Genomic DNA, 21214 nt, shown 5'->3' on the forward strand with positions numbered 1-21214 from the left:
ACTAAGGCTTCATTCAGCATACTCTTTTTTTGACTATTCAGTTAAAATTGTATATATTTTGCTCCCTCTTTTTCTATATACATATCATTATTTTTCTATATTTACCTCACTGTTTTATATATTCAACAAACTCTTTTATATATTTAGATCACTTTTAAGCTTCAGAAAAGTGAACAACAAACATTATTGGGAAAGTTGTTCAGCCCATCACTGTAAGGTTAAATTAATTGAATTCAAAGTCTGAAAATAATGACCAGGGTCTCAGACAGTGACACTGACAACTGTGAACTTTGTCCCCGGGCCCACACCTGGGGGCCCCATTTGGTTCACTTAAGTATAATTATTAATTAGTCAGTCAATGTTAGTATCCACTACTATTGAGAAAGTTAACAGTTATTAAACAGAAGAACTGCACTGATGAAAGGATTCTTTGCTGTTTTCTTTATACAGCCTTATGATTAAACAATTTTCTGTAAAAACGGTTTGTTCTACCAACAGCCAATCAATGATAACCTAACACCTACAGCCAATCAGAGTGATAACCTAACACCAACAGCAAATCAGGGTGATACCCTAAACACCAGAGCCAACATAGCTTTGTTAAAACTGCACTAGATCTGATTTATTCAGTAAAAAAAACGAAAGCTTAGTGCCAGTAGAATGTGATTTGATCATTTTTGGAGCATGGCTACTTCCCAGCCAATCCCGTCCCAGCCAATCCCGTTCCAGCCAATCGACTTCTGCGAGGCATGCTTTCTTCTTTTGCTTATTTTGTGAACGAGCATTTTACCTGGATTATATTATATATAGCATAAGAATGCCATAAGGAGCGAAGTTCTCTTACTGTAAGAAACTATAATGGCAGAAAGCGAAAGAAGATGCACATCAACTATATGTAGCTAGCTACCAGGAACCCTAAGCTAACGTTAGCAAGGCTAAGAAGAACATGATCGAACTCAGAGTTAGCCTTTTTTTGCAACAGGTAATTCAATTTTTCATATTTTTATTCGGACCTGATTCTCTATCAGGCATTGGTGCGGAACCTTTTTCTGACCCGTGAGTAATTGCAAAATGTTGTAATTGTTGTTTTTTTTTGCTGAAAAAATCCGATATAGTGCAGCTTAAGAAAAACAAACACATTTAACCAATAAATGTATCAATACAGTACTGTAGCGATCTGGCTAAAACATTGCTACCATGCAACCAAAACTAGGAGCACTGAAATGGAAGGAACGTTTTTCTAAAAGAAAACGTCTAAATATGTGTAACAGTTAAGGAATGGCTGATTGGGACTCAGTGGGTTATGAATTGAAAAGATGTGACCTTATTAATTACCTGTGTTGAAAACAAAGGCATTTGAATGTGGCCTAGTTATGAATTAAAACAAACAATAAAACGTTTATGACCTGTCCTAAACGTTAAATTATGCCCCGGGCCCTCGGCGTCCCTGGTCTGAGATACTGGAAAGTCAATGGATAACTTTTTGTAGCACAGTATATACAAGACAGAGGTTGTCCTGGCGCTTCACAACAGCATCTGCTTCTGTAGGCTGCAGTAATTACTAACGTTTATCTGGCCATCATTTAGATTAATGCTATTCTTACTCTTTTTACTGAGAATGAGAAGGGGACCTACATTTGGGATGACGATTGTACCGCCACGTGATTTATACTCCAATTTATTTGCAACCCTGCATTATCTGTGCTACAGGTCTTTGAGTGACCTATTTCTCTCATCCACAGTAGTGCCTATTCTTGGTAATAGAAGTGGTTTTATTTATTTTCTCCTGCGTCAAATGGAATACAATGCTGCATAATACTCATCAGTAGGGCGGACAGGGTCTCCAGCAGTTATTTATTATCGTTTTATTTCCGAGAACAGGATGTCAAACAGCTGTCATACGATCACTCACATCCTTCCCTATCCTTTATAGCACCTTGGAGAAGATTGTCTCGCCATGTTAGATCGAAATATTATCACGTGTATATTAAAAATATTATCCATCATGGCGAGCGGTATACCAGTGACAGAGTGCCGTGTCTGAAACTGTATTTATACCATCAGTCAAGCTTGGCTTTGACTAGATGCAGAGGTAGGCCTTTTGTTGACGGAGTGACAGAGGTCACACAATGAATAGCCCGTTGGATGGATGTCTGCGCTCTATTTCATCACTGGACGGGAAATACTGCCGTGGTACCTAAAATGATACAATAAAGTACAATAAAAATATCAATATTATATTCTTAAGAAATATCAATTGAATTATCGTAAAACAATCACAAAATATCAGGCCAAAATTAGGAAAAAAAGAAAAGCATGATATATAGTTGAACACTGTACCATGGTTACGCACTAATTACGCATCTGAATTACGCAGGTTTCCATCCATTCATTGATTTTGAAACCGTATTTGGAAGTCACAGATAGGAGACAAAACATACCGATATAAAACAATCATTAACATTTACATCTACAACTACGCCGTACACACGATTATCATCCATTTCAAACCCCGATCTTCCTCATCTGTTTCCAAACAGCTACATCTTTCTTGCACTTTGCCAACAAGGCCTACTCGCATTAAACAAACGCAATAAATCAATTCTCACTCGATTTAAGGTGCCCCACATTACACGTGCAAGTAAGTTATTTCAATTCACAAAACCACACTTAGGGGAGGGGACAACCGCCACTACTTGACAAAAATACCCCCCAAGAAGGCAATAGTAGTCCGTTGCCGGTATATTGGCAGGTCAGTAGGTTGAATTGCAGGTGTGGTTGGTGCATAATGATTATGTAGCGCCGGTGGAGATCAAATGTTTTCTGAGATATGAATAGATGGGAAATCGTCAGTAAGGCGGTTGTTGGCCGACAAAAGGAGTGCATCCCAAATGGCACCCTACGGGCCTTGGTCGTTAGTAGTGCACTATTGGCAATAGGAAGCATTAGGGTGCCGTTCAGGATGTATCTCTGTCCTGTTACTTAAAAAAAATCCTCCACCATATAACGTGACTTCCATCCTCCAGGGGTATAACAAGGAAGACTAAAGCCGATCTATGACTGGGTGGTCACGGCCAGTGTGTTGACATATCCGTGGGGACACATGTCGTTCTCGGAGACACAGTGAGAGAACTGCGCTGGGTTGTTACCCTCGCCGAACCTCCTGACGCCACGCACCGCGAAGCACTGCTCAACAAGCTCTAGACACTTGCAGGCCAAGAAGAATACATTCTTGAACATAAACACCGAGACAGGCATATTGAATACGAACACCTGAAAGGCCCGGACCACCAGAAGCGGCGCGTTGACAAACAACCCGGCCAGGAACCTTGCCCAGACCCAGCGACAACGCATCTCTGAGACGGTCAGCTCGTACAACCACACCACCGGGACGGCCAAGGTTACGAAATAAACGGAGATGACCGTGTACTTTAAATAGACCGTCTGCAACTCGTTCCTCAGCAGCACCTCCACTAGAGTTAAACAGTCAATGAGATCCAGGCAGGTGGTCATGAAGCAGCTTTGGGACCGGTGGCGCGACGCTCCGTTCTGGTCCTCGGTAATAGAATTGATGAGGCAGTAGAGTAACGGCGCAGAAAGAAGCATGATTATCTTAAATCCGGTTACACCGAAAGGAACTTTAAGCGCGATGAGGTCTAATATCGACGTCTCCAAGATCAGGATTACTTTTGGGGTGCAGGCGATCACATATATAAGCCAAGCCAAGTAGGCGTACGTGAACTCCCCGAGATTACACCCGAATATGGAGCTCTTCTGGTGGAACCCGCAGGCGCGCTCCCTCTTGCTCCTGGCGTTCTTCATAAAGAAAATCCCCCAGCCCGAAATCACCACCAGGTCCGTGGCGATCCATGAGCACCAGTACAGATCCGTGAAGATTATGAGGTAGAAATCTAGAATGCCTCCTTGGAAAATCAGAATGAGAAAACAAAGGATTTTATACAGAACGTTCCGCTTGGACCTCTGGGCGAACAGGGGAGCGGTCTGCATGAATTCCCCCGACGAGGTCATGGTGTAGGCGGCTGTAGCAGCGGCTGAGGATACACCGGATACCAGCGGCTTGATCAAGCTCTCCTCAGGGTTGATGCTCCCAGCCGAGGTCTGTGTATCCCTCCTGGACGAAGAGCTACGAATGAACAACTGGCCGACGCCGTGGTCCGGGGCAGATGAGACGGGTGACTCTGGGCAGAACACACCTGCTTGGGTCTGGGGAAAGCTTGAGCTGGCCTTGGGGTTGTCGGCGCCAATTTCAGCAATCATTGTATGTATGTATTTGCCTCCCTTTCTCTCCTCTAGTTATCTTCTCGGGTTCGGTAGTGATAGATGTATTTGGAGAGCGATAGGACATCGTGCAAAACGAGGCTTGGATTTTTCCTACACTGGAATGGAATCCACTGCATGAAATTCCTGCTGTTTTAGCCTATGTGAAGCCACTGTAAACCAGGAATTTCGGTTTACTTAGCTTTCTGGGATTTTAAAAGTGAGACCCACTTATTGGCCATATTTGACATCAGCTATTAATAATCGCTGTTTTGAAATAATTTTAGGCTGCAACTATGATTTGTTAGTTGAACTTAGGATGATCCTGGTGGATTATCTGGGGAAAAGAAATGTTTACTAACAAAGATGTAAACAAATTTCAACACACAGAAATCCAGTGGTCCTCTAAAGTATTCACCCCTTGGACTTTTCCACGTTTTACAACAAAGTCAAAATGGATTAAATCCAGACTTTTTGCCACTGACCCACACAAAATGTCTATAATGATAAAGTGAAAATAATTGAATTAATTATTTAGAATTATCCAAATTAATTACTTATAAAAACAAACATATTGCTTGCATAAATAACCCCCCCCCCTTTGCTATGACACACCTGAATGAGCTACGGGGGGGGGCGTCAGGGGAATCCACAAAAATGGCCTTCATAAAAGGGAAAAAACATTATTGAGGACAGCTTTCATCAAATCTCATCTGGAGTTTTCCAGAAGGCATGTAGGGGCCTCTGAAATGGAAAATGATATGGTGTTTGGTGCAAGCTTGACACTGCACATCATCCAGATATCACCATTCCTACCGTGAAACATGTTGGCAGCATCATGCAATGGGGGAAGCTTGTGAAAATAGATGCAGAGCAGAGTACAGCTAAATCCTGGAAGAAATCCTGCTAAAGTTTTCTAGAGACCAGGGACGGGAGAAGATTAATCTTCCAGCAGTACAATGACCCCAAACATACAGCCAAAGACACACAGGAGTGGCTTAAAAAATAAACAGGTAAATGTCTTGGAATGGCCCAGTCACAGCCCAGCCCTCAATTCAATTGACAATATGTAGAAAGGGTTAAAAATTGCTGTTTAAAGGTTCCCATCCAACTTCACAGAGCTTGAGCAATTTTGCAAAGACGAATGGACAAACACTGCTGTGTCCAGATGTACAAGACGGGTAAAGACTTATCTAAATAGACTCATATAAATAGGCTCACAGGTTTAATTGCTGCCTCCACCAATTATTTACTAAAACAGGTGATTACTTATGCAAACCATTATTCTCTATTTTGTATTAGCAATTAATTTAGAACAATCTGTGGATTTATTTTACAGCTTGAAATTATAGACTTGTGTTGATCAGTGGCTATCCCCCTAATGAAATCCATTTTGATTTTATGTTGTAACATAAAATGTGGACATTTTGAAATTACATTTCAGTTCAGTGTGCGTCAACCTAAAATATATTGTTCCCCGGCACGAACTACTGCCATCGTTATTCATTGTGTTCATATTTCCCATGTTACCATCTCTATACTTTCTATTCTTGTGAGACAGGGGTTTAAATCGGTCTTGGGGATTAGTCCTGGTCTCAAAGAGAGCAGTGCAGTTGGCCAGCACTTCCAGGGATGGGGGGGTTAGAAATTAAATGACTTCCTTGCCTCGTCACATTTGTAACAGTCATAAGGATTTTGGTCTTAGGTTCCGGGGTAAAGAAAGCTGTCTAACAAACAGAATGGCATTAGATGTGCTTTGTAAGAGATATCTGGACTTTGACAGACATCTGCTGGGATTTACTTAACCTCAGCATTGTTGGAAAAGGGGCCATAATAAAGCATTTCACAGTTACTCTATACCTGTCTTTCAATGAAACAGAGAATAGATGAACTGGAATAGAACGTTATCTGGCACACACCCACCCCCTCCCCAAAATCCAGACATGTCAGTAAATATGCCAAGGCTAATTGGGACGGCAGCAGACCGGCACAAGGACACAGCCGGGGACAGAATGCAAAACACAGAATAGCAGTTTTTCCTGAAGATCCCACAGACGGAGCGCAGGACGACAACAACATTCCAGAACCCATCCCAGACAAGGTGAACGGACCACGCAGAGCCTGCATGTCCGAGCCATGTGACACCCCGAAATAAACACACAGCACACGTTAAAGTAGAACAGCATATTGAATTAACCCCCGTCAGTAAACCCGAGGCGACTTGGATAATAACCTTTAATTTCATGTCATGACTGATGGCCATAGAAAACGATTCCGGGAAGAACAGAATTCATTTCAGTCTAGTTCAAGGACGAATACGCATTTTGGTGGTTTCCGCTCCCAACACTGTTATTCCCTATATTGCAGTGACCCTGGTGTGGCTTGGGCCCTGTGCTTTTTTTAGGGAACAGGGGCCCATTTTGGAATCCAGACCAGTTAAAATGGCCAGTCATAGCGTCAGCCTCGCAGTCCGCAGCGGCAGTAATGCAATTCCCTCCACATGGAATTTCTTGCACCTGGAATCTCTACGGACTGCCTGGCAGTCTGGCTTGTTTAATATACTACATAATTGCCACAAGTCAACTGCTCCTCCCCAAACTGTTGCACCGTATCGTGAAAAGCCGTAGAGGGTCACCTTTAGCGTGGTTCCGAGGAGGGATTCATCCATAACTACAAGAGACGTACCTGAACAACAGCTGCGATTCAGGAAGATACATGAAAATAATAAAAAGTGCAATTTGGCCCCTTTAGAACAATTTAGAGATACAAATCTTTGCACTGAAGTATTCTGTCTCCTTGAGAAATAAATATTTTGTAGAGGATCAGTCTCCCTCCAGCCAGTACAACTGCATGACCAGAGGACTACAAAATCCATTAACCAGCAAAGACATGACATCATTAACAGGAAGAGTAGTTGCTAGGATTGGTTGGCATTGTTATTTTCACTAAAAGTCTTGAAACAAAACACACAACATCACCTGTGTAAACATGGCAAGTCAAACACACAAGTAAACTTAACAAGGTTTATTAGCCATATTTTCAAAAGAGTTTATACTTTTTTTGCTGTTTTTTTCCTCCATTTTATTAGGGTTTCAGCAATGTATTTATCATCATTGATTATTATTATTCAGTTTCTGACATGAAAATTTAAGGATTTAGAAAGGTTAATCTTGGCAGAATAGATAGATTGACCACAGGATGGCACTGTAAAAAGGTCACGTTTCTATATCTCCTAAACCATTTGACAGAGTGTGGAAATATGGAACGCTCCTTTGTTAATTTCCAATGTGTCGATGGTGCCACGGTGAGTAGTGCTGAAAACCGAAAACGCTGCTCGCAGCTTTGTGTTTACCTTTTTACATGAACCGGACACTGCCGGATGGACAAGGACGGGAGGTTATTGGGAAACGGTTTTAGCGACCCCACCCACCAGCCTCAAGTTAACACATTTTACATTGGTTTAAGTGGCAACAGTTGTGGGCACAAACCTCAATGTTGAAGCTTATTAAAAACAATGCATTTCAGCACCCAAACAATAGCCCGCATTTACCCCCCCCCCCCCCCCCCCCAAAAAAAGCTCTCTGTAACTTGGGGCTATTCTTTGTGTGCTTAAACTTGTTGCTTTTTGCTAAATACATTTTTGTTTATGACCGAGCTCTAGCCTGCCCACGCTAGTCGCAGCTCAACGCTACTGTACAGCTAACTTGGCGAGCACCCATCGAACAACCCTCTAATTCTCTTGTTTTTATTTACTTTTAACCAATTTATTTTTCATTTAGTTCATTTATGCATGGGTGGCCTGCTTAAAGGCACTGCCACAACATACAGGATAGAAGCTACCGTCGAAACACAGGAGTCAGTCCAGTCTTTGTTGTAGTACAAGCGGACAGGTACTAGGGCCAGGGTCAACAGTTGGGGGGTGGGGGTGTCAAAGTTACCCCTACCCTGTAAATTAAAGTCCAATTCCAATTATGCCCAATTGAAAAGTATTAAAGACAATTGGAATTGGAATGTCTGTGAACATCCTGAATCGACTGAAATCTTAGCTGACCCAAGACGGGTACAAGGTAGGGGTCAAAGCGTAAGGGTCAAAGGTTAGCATGTTTAGCTAGGAGTGGTGTTATAGGTAAATCTCATAGATGTCGTCCAGCTCCTCGTGGAACAAGTCCCATTCGTCTTCGGAGTCTGTGGTGGCGTCATCGTCAGTTCCCGCAGCGAGGAGCATGAGGAGCATCTCGCTCAGTTCAAAGGTCACCATCTCCTCATCCTCGTTGTCAAAAGAGTCGCTGCTGTTCTCCCGTTCTTCGAACAGGTCCCACAGGGGTGTCCGCCTCGGGTTCTGGAGGGAAAGGATGGATGGTGTCAACCCATTGATGTTAATATCTTTGACAAGCCCTGGAGTAGGTTGAAGTGTCCCACCCAACGTGAACTGATCACCGCCACTCCCTCATCAACCAGTCTGTGGAGCCTCTCACCCGGTTCCTGCCATTGGATCCGGGCGGTCGCCTCTGGGACTGCGGTTCCTCCAGCCGTCCATCAGGGAAGGCGTGTTTGTAGAAGCAGTTGGACCCAAACGGGCAGGCTCCGCGTCCCTCGTCGAAGTATCGACATGCTTTAGTCCTGAGGAAGACAGAGTCAGTTTCTTCAACTATGATGCGCAAACCATCTGACACCAAATTGCACAAAAAAGAAAATGGAGTTTAAAGAAAAGGAATAGGTGTGGTTGAAACCTCACTCACTGTTGCCCGCCCCCCCCCCCCCCCCCCACATTGGCCCTAAACATTGACTGATACAATATAGAAGCCACATGAGCTGCAGCGATGGGGTATGAAAGCACTTTGGTAAATTAAGTGTTGGAGATTTATTTGCCCAGAGTGGTTGCTCTGAACTTTTTTCCATATACAACCTACGGCATCTACGATCTCTGTCTGAATGGTATCAAGTGTTGTAGAGCAGAAGCACTGATGGCACCATTTCAAAATGGAAAACACAAAGAGCAGGCACTTGAGGAACAGATAAGCCATGCCCTCCCAGCGGTACACACCCCATTCCCTCCTTATATTTCTGGATGAGTTTCTGTTTGTCCTCCTTTTCCTCCACCCAATACTCGCTGGGGATGACGAAATTTGACGTTATCCGGCACTCTGGGCAGGACCTGTGACAAGACAGAGGTTCAGTAAAATATATTAAACATATCATCACCCCCCCCCCCCCCCCCCCCCCCCCCCAACTGGCCCAGAGACCCATGGGAGGACGAGGAGAAGCAGGAAATAGAAGATAACTATTTAGTAAGGAGCAGTTCTCCACCTCACATTCACAACAGGCTCCAGTCTTCAAAGGAAACCACCCTGAGCAACAAAACCCAAGATAGAGGATGTCCAGAGGCTGTGTTTCTACCAAGATGACGACTTCAAAAGAAGACCAGAAGACAGACTGGCACAACGGTCTCCCGCATCCTCCCGCATCCTCCCGCATCCTCCCCTAACCCCTCCACCGCTACATAAACATCCTCCTTTCCATCTCCCTAAGTGAGGTCAGCTCCTAGTTCCTTACTTTAGCTACATCTTAATATAGGTCAGTTGAAAATTGCTAATTTAATGTGAGCTGCCCTCCCTTGACAGCTGAAACAAAGACTTATGAGTCTGACAGAGGAGGGTCAATATTTGTGAGTCAGAGAGGATGGATGATGGCTTGCTGATCCTTGGTACAACAAAAGGTTGGGAAATGCCTGCCTTTCAAACTGCTTGGGACTCAAACAGTACCCGCCAACACAATATTCTTCTCCTAAACTTCTGGAAGAACAGTGCAAAGAGAAAACACAGAGAACAGCAGGGAAGGGCCAGGCTTCCTGGGAGCGACTTTTAAATGGACTAGTTTTCCGGGACCCCATCAAATAAAATTAGAAAGGAAACCACCATTCATGAAAGCAGGTACCATGCAATTCCCTTATGTAAATATATGCACAGACAAAACAAATAATTGGACAGGAGGCCATTTAAAATGTCCCTTTTAAAATACAAAAAATATATTCTATACCAAACTGATACTGCAAGTTCATTTTATTCTGACCACGAATAAAACCACTGATCATATAACACATACTTAGACGAACCAGCAGTTGCACTGAGCCATCTGAATTCCCATAATTCATGAAGTGGTACTACATTTGCTCTTTTTACCTTTACAAAAAAAGGAAATACAATAAAAAGTCTCACTTGATGATTTTGCTTTCAAACTGCTTGGCGCTCCTCCACTTTCGGATGCACTTGAGGCAGTAGCAGTGGCAGCAGTTGGAGAGGATGCCGAAACGCCTCTCGCTGGGGTTGGCCTTCTCAAACACCACCTCCATGCACACGCCACACTGCATGTCCCGGCTTCGCTGGACGGCAAAGGAAATCTCCATGTCCTTCTCATGGGCCTCGATGCAGGCCTGAGTGGGGGGGGGGTTGGAGGTTAGTGATCCGATCAGAAACATCCACAAACTACTGAACTTGAGACTGAGGGAAACATCCACGAGACAAGCAATTGAAAGCCAAAACGCGGACACATTTAGTTGACTTCTTCTCACATGAAGAAATAGGCTCAGCTGATTGAATGTAGCATGTAGCTTTATCTGACTGTGGTAGTAAAGCAGCTGTTCCACACGTCCATTTCTCCAGGACTACAAGAGTACTCATGGTCGTTGTAGTTCCGGACAAACTCGCCTGCTTCAACGTGACCCGTGGGGGAGGGGGGGGGGGGCCTACTGGAGGACTGGTCTTTGGAAAGACTGCTCTGAACCAATTGCAACGGACCTTACTGGACACTTAACCAAATCGTACACTGTAGTGTAGAACTGACGAACGTAAGCGCACTAGAACCTTGGTGTGTTCCGATCGCTGGGCGTCATTGGAGGGGTGGAGCACCTGCAGGCCGCACATGTCACAGACGTCGCCGTGGAGATAGGCACAGTTCAGGCCGTAACGACACTCCCCCACAGCGGCATAGGGACACAGAGTCTTCCTCAACTCCTTATCGCCTCCCACCGCCCGGGTCTTTTCCGGCTCCTCGATCAGAGGTCCCGTCTCCGGCACCGGATCCACGGGATCCACGGGATCCCCCGGCGCTACAGGATCAGCTGGAGAGGAAGACGCAGACAGAGTGTTATGTCACGCAGCCTTGGGGCTCCGCCTTTCTCCTGAGAAAACCAATGCAGCAAAGGAAGCGAAAACACAAAGGCGTCATCAGCACTGTTGACCAAGTGTGGGGGTTGAAATTAAGCTCTCAATAAGGCACTTAAAGGGAAAGTACAGGATTGTTTTACCAGCGGAAAAAAAGTCACTTCCCCAAAATATTAAATAGGACACACACACATTCATGTTACTACAGTTTGAAGCCATTGACACACAACATTTTAAGTAAAGTAATCTATAGCCTAAACAGAAAACAGACATGATGCAGAGGAAAAGCCGAAGCAAGAGACTCTGGGCTTCTGCCATCTCATGAGTTAGCAAATAGAACACTAGAGTCAACACAAATTAATGTTGTCGCGTGTGTGCGAGAGAGAGAGAAAGTGAGAGAACCATTTCCGTTCCCATTATAAGGGCAGGCACAGAGTACATTTCACCTGCGTTCTGTTTAACATGCCCAGTGACTCATCCAACCACCACAGTGAATGGCAGTTACTACATGGAGACATTTCAGCAACTTGGCTCCTAATGTTATTATTTAATGTCATGGACCAAATGGTCTCCAGAGAAACCACTAACGATGCAAAATATCCCAAAACCAAACAAACCCATTCCTCTCCTTGCTTAACCGGACAGACCAGTTCAGTGTGACACTCAACTGGGAAGCATTTGGCTTAGGCCCAAACAGACATTGGACACCATGCAAGGTTGGGGTCAGTTCCAGAAGTGCATTTGGAAATAAATTCCCTCTATGAAATGTAATTGATTCAATAAATTAAATCCCAGCGGGCTTTGGATCAACTAAAGAACAATGCAATTCACCCTCCCTGACAATGCAAAAATAAACCACCCGAGAGCAGGTCTTTCATTTGTAATTCTATATTCTCCAACAACAACCCACATCGTTAAGATTGTATACTTATGGCAAGCTCCCTGAAAATGTTAATTCCTTAAGACTTCCTCAACATGTAGCAAATATCCAAGATCAACTGTACCACTTAACGTGACCACGCCCTCTCCTGCATTAGTGTGGGTCCAGCACCCCCGTGAGAACCACCCCACCCAGGGCTGTGAAACAGGCCAGTGAACACAGCCCAGCTGAGTCCCCTTAATGAGACACCTGCTCCCAATCTGGTTCAAAAGAAGGGACCGTTAAAAGCTACCGGAGCTGGTAGAATAGCTAGTAACCGGAAATCATGTCCATCAAAGTCATTTCCAGGGATAAGGCTGTGGATCTGTCACTGAAGACTAATTAATATGTGGAGCAATCAGGATCTGTAATTATTTCATGAACATTTACTGCACCTTCTAGGCCTTCGGAAGGTATTCTGACCACTTCACTGTCAGGGTGGTAACCAAGAACAAAATGGCCACTCTGATCTAACGATTAGACTGGAATGCCAAGCAGTTTGGCGGCAACAGGAACCACTCATCACCTGGCTAATACTGTCCCTTTGGTGAAGCATGATGGTGGCAGCATCAGGCTATGGGGATGCTTCTCAGCAGCAGGAACTGGAAGACTGGGCAAGACTGAGGGACCAGTAAATGCACACAAGCAGCTTCCCTTTAACAAGACAGGTGTGAAGGGGGGAGGGAGTTTAGGATATTGTAAAATCTGTCATCACTGATATATCTTTTGTAGGATGAACAGAGTAAAATACAAAAAGGTCTTCAAAGAAAACCAAAGCCAGAACACATAGGACCTCAGACAGGGCCGAAGGTTAATCTTTCAGCATGACAACGATCTGAAGCACACAGCCCCAGCATTGTCTTGGCTGCCTTGGCTTTGTGTCAAAATCCTTGAGTGCCCCAGCCAAAGTCCAGACCTGTACATTGGCTGTCTGTGGGGAAACCTGAAAATTACAGTTTATCTACACCCTCCCTCCAATTTGACAGAGCTTGGGGAGGCAAGGAGGAACAGGAGAAACTGCCCAAATACAGGTGTGTAATATGGTAGAGGACATACCAACAAACACTCAAAGCTTTGACCGCTGCCAAAGTGCTTAAACAAAGCCCACACACACACAAAAAAAGTGGGATTATTTATGTTCATGAGATATTTCCTGTATTATTATTTTTATTTTTAATTGGCACATTTCTAAAATGGCCAATTACATTACAGGGTATTACAGGGTATTGAGGGGGGGGGGGGTGCAATCAATTATGATCTGAATACTTTCCGAAGCCACTGCATAAGGCTTCATCAATGAAGCAGCCACTCTGTGTTGCCAGTGTTGTTGGGCTACGTTTGCCCACCACGTCTAAAATGGCTGCCAATCCCCAACGTAGTTCTCTACAGTTGACTGAGATCAACCCGGGCATCGACTCACCCCGTCCGCAGTAGTAGGGCCGGCCGGGCACGAACTCCGCCGCCATCACCCAGTCTCCTGCCCCAGATCTGAGAGGGTTCTCCGGGCTGTTCACGGCCTCGCCACTCCCTGGTCGGCGGGCATGGCGGGACGGGGCACTGAGAGACGCGGGGGGGCGGGGGGTGGAGGAGGCGGAGGGCAGCGGCAGCTTGGGCCCGGGCAGGTCTTCTTTAGAGTGCTCAAATCTGGTGAGAGAGACAGAATTTTAATGTGTCACAATTCATCAAGGCGCAAGTACAAATATCTATGAAACCGTTTCTCAAGTTCTATTTCAAGAAATCTATTTTTTTTTTAATCCTTTTTTACATAATATACTTTATAACAAAGCAGTGCTACAGCTCCCTCAGCCACTTGTTATTCTGGATATACAGCACCTGTGAGAAAGGTCACTTCCTCTGCCCCAGGGCGGAGAAACACGGGGAGAAACTTCCATGAATGCATAACTGAATAGGTCAGAGCCAAACGTAGCACAGACCGGCAGTTACCACAGCCCAGCCATTACCACAGCCCTGCCAAACCGTCACATCTCATGATGCAGCAATCGCACGGCACGAAGTCGCCCATTCCGATCCCCTTTCTCAGAAACCACCGTTACCTCGTTTTAGCCGCTTGGAGATGAACATGTCTGGAGACTCAAGCCATGAACATATCACCAATGTGTCAGTGTCAGCCCCAACATAATTAATTCAGCACAGGTAAACCATTGCAGTAATTACAGAAACCAACTCGTCGACCGTGTTGTGACTCCAGACTATAGCCGAATGCCTCCCTGTTGCTGTGTAGTTGAGGACAAAGGCACTGAAGGAACGGGGGAGGGCTGACTTGACAACACATTCTGCAAAAAAAGAAGGTATGTCTGTCATCTACCGCTTTCACACCAATCGGAAGCAGCGTTCCAAACGGCAGAGGATTCGTCCTGGAGCCACGTGACTGGATAAAATCGTTGAATCGTGACTTCTGAGGCGACGCAGGCACCAGTGGTGGTTCAGATGTTATACATGTCAACGTGGTACATTTGTTCATAATGCCATTAAATCAGGCAGCCCCAGTTCAAACAATCAGGAGGAAAAAAATGACAAGTCCAAAATGGAGTCAGTCTGTGAGATTTTAATGGGAACTGGGCTGTATAGGCATGTACCGTCCATTACATGAATGCTTTTCCTTCTTCTAAATCCATGTTAAGATAGAGCATGTCCCAGATTCAGGCCTAGATTTTATACTCAAATATTGTTTACTCTCCTGTTGGCCTAACTCTAAGCCCAGGGGTAAAAATCCTTGGCTACAATATAGGATGACACATCCCTAGTGACAGCTGGGGTACTGCACACGTCTGCCATAAAACAGCAGCACTTATCTCATATGCAACCAACCAGCCTCTTCTGAACCTCTCCTGTACAAACCTACCAATCAACTGCCTCTAACTAGTCAAGTATGAAAACAAGTTCTTATTTACAGGACCGGGCCCTTATTTACAGCAACCACCTGGGAGCATTTAGGATGAACAGAGCCAGGTCAATCACCCCGTCAGCACGGGGATTAGAACCAGTGACCTTCAGTTTACTGGCCCTGCACTCCTGTCCACTAGGCTATTCTGACACTGCTCCTGAATCCCTGCTATGTAAATCAACAAACCACCTCAGTGGAACCGCTCCCATCCAACCAACCAGTCTCATCTCCTGAACCTCCACCGTCCAATCCTCTCCAGTCTCCAGTGCTGTTACCAAGCCAACATTCCCAGAGCCATTCCGCATGTCAAATGACACCCTATTCCCTTTATAGTGTGCTACTTTTGAGCACACAGGGCCTATAGGGAATAGGGTGTCATTTTACACACCTTCCCAGAGCCCAGCCCCCCCCGGCCATAGAGCCACTCCAGCATCAAGCCATCAAGAGGGTCTTTGGAGGGGAACACTCATATATAGACGACTGAAGAGCCACTGACGCACGTCGCTGCCTGCTATAGGCTGGAGGAATGAACCAAGTGAAGGGAAGGGGGGCACTCATATATAGACGACTGAAGAGCCACTGACGCACGTCGCTGCCTGCTATAGGCTGGAGGAATGAACCAAGTGAAGGGAAGGGGGGCACTCATATATAGACGACTGAAGAGCCACTGACGCACGTCGCTGCCTGCTATAGGCTGGAGGAATGAACCAAGTGAAGGGAAGGGGGGCACTCATATATAGACGACTGAAGAGCCACTGACGCACGTCGCTGCCTGCTATAGGCTGGAGGAATGAACCAAGTGAAGGGAAGGGGGGCACTCAGAGGATGAGACACCGTTATGTAATGGTCATGCAGGCTGCACCACTCTCCATCTGGCCTGGGGCTGTGGGAAGAGACAGACTGGCAGACCTCCACAACAGCCACACTAAAGGTTTAAGTTCATCCATAATAAAAGCCTCACAGAGGGGCCTATTCTCTGGCCGCCCATCCCCCTCACCCATGCCTCTATAGAAGTGAATAATGGGGACGGATGCACCTCCATCATATGGGCCTGAGTAGACCAATGAGCAGTGTACCCCTACCAGAACAACTGCGGTGCTGGAGAGCGCCTAACAACGTGGGGCGGGTCCGTTAACAGGCTACATGCCTACACAGCAACGAGGGCATCAGCAGGACTACACCATCTTTCCCCGCTTCCTCGCTATCAATAATGCATCTTGGGGAAAATTAAAAGTAACACCGACTTCTTAGAGTGCATGTTCCAATCACAGGTCTGCGTCAGTAATGTGTCTGTTCTGCGGATTGGCTGTCAGTTGCCTCTTCACTGCGTTTCGATTGACAACCCAAACACATCCATCAGATTAGTCACATTCCTTAAGCGGAAATGAAGCTTCCGGAACAGATGCACTGGGTGATCCTAAATGCATCCCAAACAGTGGGCACAATCAACACAAATAAAGCTTATTCCACACGGTGGGCGTCCTGCACTTTCACTTATGTAAAATAAAGTTTCATATTTCAGTTCCATTACATTTTTTTCCCCAGTCTGTCATAGTCAACAACCTAATGTCGCAAGTGCTATTTAGGTCACAACGTTCCACAAGTTAACAGAACCCAAGGAAGCAATGGAACACCCAACAGACTATTTCCATGGTATTAGACAGCGTTTTGAGTCACTCAGATCGGTCGAAATTTGGGCACTTCGAGGAAGGTTGTGGCGACCGTCACGTTAATCTACCAGGTCCCAGATCTCTTTGTGCCAACTTGTCCAGCATAGACGGCAGAAACAGACCCAGCACCAGGCTACAGATTTCCTAATGCTAGGTCCCCAAAGGCCTCCTTTTAGCCTGGCCGTTTGGCTGCTGAGGGCATGGGTGCCTGCGTGAATAACACGTTGACATTAGGAAACGGCTGTTGTGCGGTTGCATTCTCACATTTCAGGTGATTTGCTGAAAGAGCATTCCACTGCATAGTCCAGAAACACACTTCTCAGAAGCAATGCCAACTAACCTGCCACTTCACTCAAACTAACAATGCAGTCAGTGTTTTTTTTTTGTTTCTTCCCCCCAACAATACTAAGCAGCCAGGGAATCAATTAGGATTAAAAAATAAATGAATGCTTGAAAGAACTAACTATGCTAGTGTCTTTGAAAGCCCCTCTCGAAACTGTCATCATTAAGATGGAGTCCAGGCATTAGAGCTCACAAGCTATTAGGCAACAGCCAGGCTCCATATATATCTCAGATACAGGGTGTTTATATTTGTCCTGTTCCACACACACACACACACACACACACACACACACACACACACACACACACACACACACACACACACACACAGACAACTTTAAAAAGGTTTTACCTGCACCGGTCCCCGAACATACAGTTTCCTTTCTGAAAGAACTTGCAAATCATGGCTGTCGATGGCTGACTGGTGTTCAGATCATGGGAATACCGGCAGTTGGTGCCTTCTTTGCAAAGCCCATGCATGAAATACCTGCAAATAACCAAGGGGTCACAGATCATTTAAATCTGCTCTGTTGAAACATCAGCAAATGACCAGGCATATTGTCTCAGTAAAAAAATTCTAAAAAAATAATTTAAAAAAAGGATTCCTTTTGGCACACATGGGAAAACCTTGGAGCAGTGTGTCCTTTCTGTAACAGAGCAGTCACTTTGAGTCATGCTAGCAACATGTCCCTCTTATCAAATATATTCGTATTACTTGCCGCAAATCCAGACTAATATCTGATGACAAACAGGGCACGAGCTTCGAATCAATACTCCATTGCTGCACAAAGAATATCCAACGGAATTCGCAGCCCACTGGATAGCAGCTAGCTACACACAGAAAACGAAGACAATGGGAAACAAAAACTGACATCGACGGTTCTGACCAATTTTAGAGTGTTACTAACCATATGCCCACCGTAACCAACAATATACCCTCAATAGAAGGGTTTAAATTTATTCTTACCAGCTAGCCAACGTTAGCTAGCTGGTGGGTTGGATGTCTACCGCATTAAGCTTCCTTTGGTCGGGGAATGAGAGCACTGCGAAATGCCCAACCACATCATAATACAGAACAGCAGCGGGGAAAAGATTATCGACGGGTCGATGAACCTTGGTAAACTGAACTATATTATAATTTGAATGGAATTAATCGCCAGTGTCTGTCTTTCATTCCGTGCTGGTTCTACAGTAGTCAATGCGTTTCACTTTCGTGTTGGCATTACAGTACAGATGCTACTCCCTCAAGCTTATGGGAAATAGCTAAGCTAGTTATGTCCAAGCGAGCTTGCCATCGGCTGGCTGTTTCACAAACAAACAAATAAACTGAGCTCGTATCGCAGCACAAAATACGTGGCTGTCAGTGCCGTTGAAACGGCCGTGGCATTCCCTTTACAAACCCTGGACAACATCAAAGTCGTTGTGTGAAGTTGGTTCCGAGTACTTAACCTACCTGCAGGTTACGTGTTTGGTCCAGCCTCCTGTTATTGCTGGAGCCGCTGTTGATGCTGCTGCTGCCTCCGCCATTGCTGTTTATGTTGAAGTTGAAGCACACAGCACCCGGATCTTCCGGCAAGTACCGTTAAGAATCGGGAATCTTCGGAAAATCGTCTCCACAGCTACTTCTCTTCTGGCCAAATGCACCAACCTACCACGAGAGGGCTTGCCGAAGCAGCAGACTAAAAGACAAATCAATCATATTATCCAGGAAATAACCTTTTGTGAGGTCGAAATAAATTATAATAATTTTTGTATTGAAAACACCTAAAATGCTATCATGCAATTGTGCCAACACATAACATAGACTGTGACATCCATATCATATCAGAATAATGCATTATCTAGCTCGGTGTGTAGAGAAGTAAACCGTGACAAAAACTAGACATGGTGCCTGACACAAAAGCAGCATGACTACACGGAACAAAGATAACAACAAGCACAAAACCAAACAGAAAGCATTACTAAAGCAATGGAGTGTATTAAGGAGCAGGTACGCATATTTCCCTCGGGTTGGTCTAGACATTCTAATCTTTAAATCCTATTGACCCATTCCCACAGGAGATATTGATTACTACAGGTCATTGTGGGTCTTTGGAGTCCGGGGAATTGTAGCTTTCCATCACTTTCCAATTACCTTCTATGGCTCTGGATCAGTCACTTTTGCCTCAGTGTAATGTGAGTGAAGTGTTGGGTGTGTGGGTGTGTGTGACTGACTGGTTGTCATTACAGGCACAGCCACATATGAGCAAGACACAATCACCTACCATTTTGTATTAACTGAAAATTGCTGATGAGAATTACAAACAGCACATTGTGGGAAGACATTTCAAATCATTTTAGGAGTGCTTACACTTTAGTGAGTAGAGCACTGTGCATCTTATCTGACTTGGTTGGTGGGTGTCCCTTTGGTTGATGCCTGGCAATGTGGGAGGATTGATTTCCTGCCTGTTGGGCCCTGTCTGGGGCCTCCCCCGGGTAGAGCCACAGTGTCGCCGGACCCCCCGTCTCAGTTCCAAGGTCTTGCGCTGCTATACTATTGTGGTGGGGGATTGGGTCAGTTCTCCTTCCCCACTAAGTTCTCCTTCTCCACTATAAATCATTGTTGATATGAGGAATGCATTTTCCCGTTTGAAACTTTAGGAGGACATGAGGTCCTGGTCCACACCTGCAGAGTACCTGGTTTTGGGGGCCTGTTGCTGTCCCTGTCCTTGTCCATCTGGTCATACTTCTGACCGAGTCTAAATTTAAATAGACTCTGGATTTAGCTCACATGCATTTATTAATTATTCCAATTGGACTCTTAATATCTCACCCGGCACAGCCAGAAGAGGACTGGTCACCCCTCTGAGCCTGGGTCCTCTCTAGGTTTCTTCCTAAAATTCGGCCTTCTTAGGGAGTTTTTCCTAGCCACTGAAAACCTCCTTGGGGTTTAAGGCCGGGTGTTTCTTTAAAAGGACTTTGTGACAACTGCTGTTGTAAAAAGGGCTTTATAAATACATTTGATTGATTGATTGACTTTGACTCTATATGAATAGAAAGACAGAGAACTGGGAACAGAATGTTGGGCTGGGGGAAGTGAGGGTGGAGAGAGGGAGATAGAAAGAACTTTGGCCTCTCGAAGTTCCTGTCAGACGGCTCCTCTACACACTCCACTGGTTTCCTTGTATCCTCTACCAGGCCTCGGTGCCTACTCTCCCCAACATCAGGCAACATTCAAACCCTACATCTTTATCTGAACAATTTGCTCTGCCACCTCTGGTGTCTCGGCTGTCCCGCCCAACAAAACAAAACCCTGCCTAATGGAAGAGTGTCAAACATAACACTCACCTTCCTCCACCATTGCTTTTTGGAAACTAAAGCCTGCAACTTTTCTGTTCTTCTAGCACAGACTACTACTGTCCCAGCTTGACAAATGTTGTTAAGAACATCTACTCAATGGCTGCAATGTAGAAATGTAAAAAGAGAAAGGACCGACAGGAAAAGTGGGTGGGAGTAAGCATATTATTTTCACCACATGAGGGCACTAAAGTCCTGTGTTTTTATTGTGTGTCTACTATAGGTGTATGTAGCGGTGTGTGAGTGTGTGCGTGTGTGTGCGCGTGTGTGCTCCCATGTCCCTGTACCATTCATGTCTACTTGTACCTGTACGACACTCTGTTCTCACGGCTGCAATTAATGCTCCACCTCCGGATGACAGAGACAACTCGTTAAGAACCACAGATGTCTTGTTATACCAATGCTTTCCCAGGGAGAAGCTGTCACCACTTCCTGATTGTCTGTGATTAGCATGAAAACACGCTGAGCAAACACACACACACACACACAGATATACACACACACACACACTGACATACACAGACACACATAAAGACATACACACAGCACCCAGTTGTTAATTACTTCAGCAGATCAGACTCAGAGCTCGTTGCATATGAGTCAT

The 21214-nt window shown here is 45.1% G+C and overlaps 2 protein-coding genes across 5 annotated transcripts; both read right to left on the reverse strand.

The window, feature by feature from the left end:
* Positions 1 to 1152: 1152 nt before the first annotated feature.
* Positions 1153 to 4319, reverse strand: tmem121b (transmembrane protein 121B). The gene has a single exon (XM_010898995.3). The coding sequence runs from the start codon at positions 4276 to 4278 to the stop codon at positions 3055 to 3057; it is 1224 nt and encodes a 407-aa protein (XP_010897297.1). The 5' UTR covers positions 4279 to 4319; the 3' UTR covers positions 1153 to 3054.
* A 2968-nt stretch (positions 4320 to 7287) lies between these two features.
* On the reverse strand, positions 7288 to 18844 carry mkrn1 (makorin, ring finger protein, 1). 4 transcript variants are annotated; one of them, XM_010898992.5, is made up of 8 exons: positions 18728 to 18844; positions 17627 to 17761; positions 13778 to 14001; positions 11139 to 11395; positions 10494 to 10708; positions 9323 to 9433; positions 8754 to 8898; positions 7288 to 8617 (listed from the first exon to the last, which is right to left on the reverse strand). In XM_010898992.5, exons 1-8 carry the CDS (start codon positions 18799 to 18801, stop codon positions 8399 to 8401), a joined length of 1380 nt encoding a protein of 459 aa, XP_010897294.2. In that variant the 5' UTR covers positions 18802 to 18844; the 3' UTR covers positions 7288 to 8398. The 4 variants fall into 4 exon arrangements, with proteins under 4 accessions (XP_010897294.2, XP_019909258.2, XP_019909257.2 ...); XM_020053699.3 differs by lacking the exon at positions 18728 to 18844 and adding an exon at positions 17994 to 18163 and having other exon boundaries at positions 11184 to 11395; XM_020053698.3 differs by lacking the exon at positions 18728 to 18844 and adding an exon at positions 17994 to 18163.
* Positions 18845 to 21214: the final 2370 nt, after the last annotated feature.

The sequence above is a fragment of the Esox lucius genome, chromosome 14 (genome assembly GCF_011004845.1).
Source record: "Esox lucius isolate fEsoLuc1 chromosome 14, fEsoLuc1.pri, whole genome shotgun sequence".
Taxonomy (NCBI): Eukaryota; Metazoa; Chordata; class Actinopteri; order Esociformes; family Esocidae; genus Esox; species Esox lucius.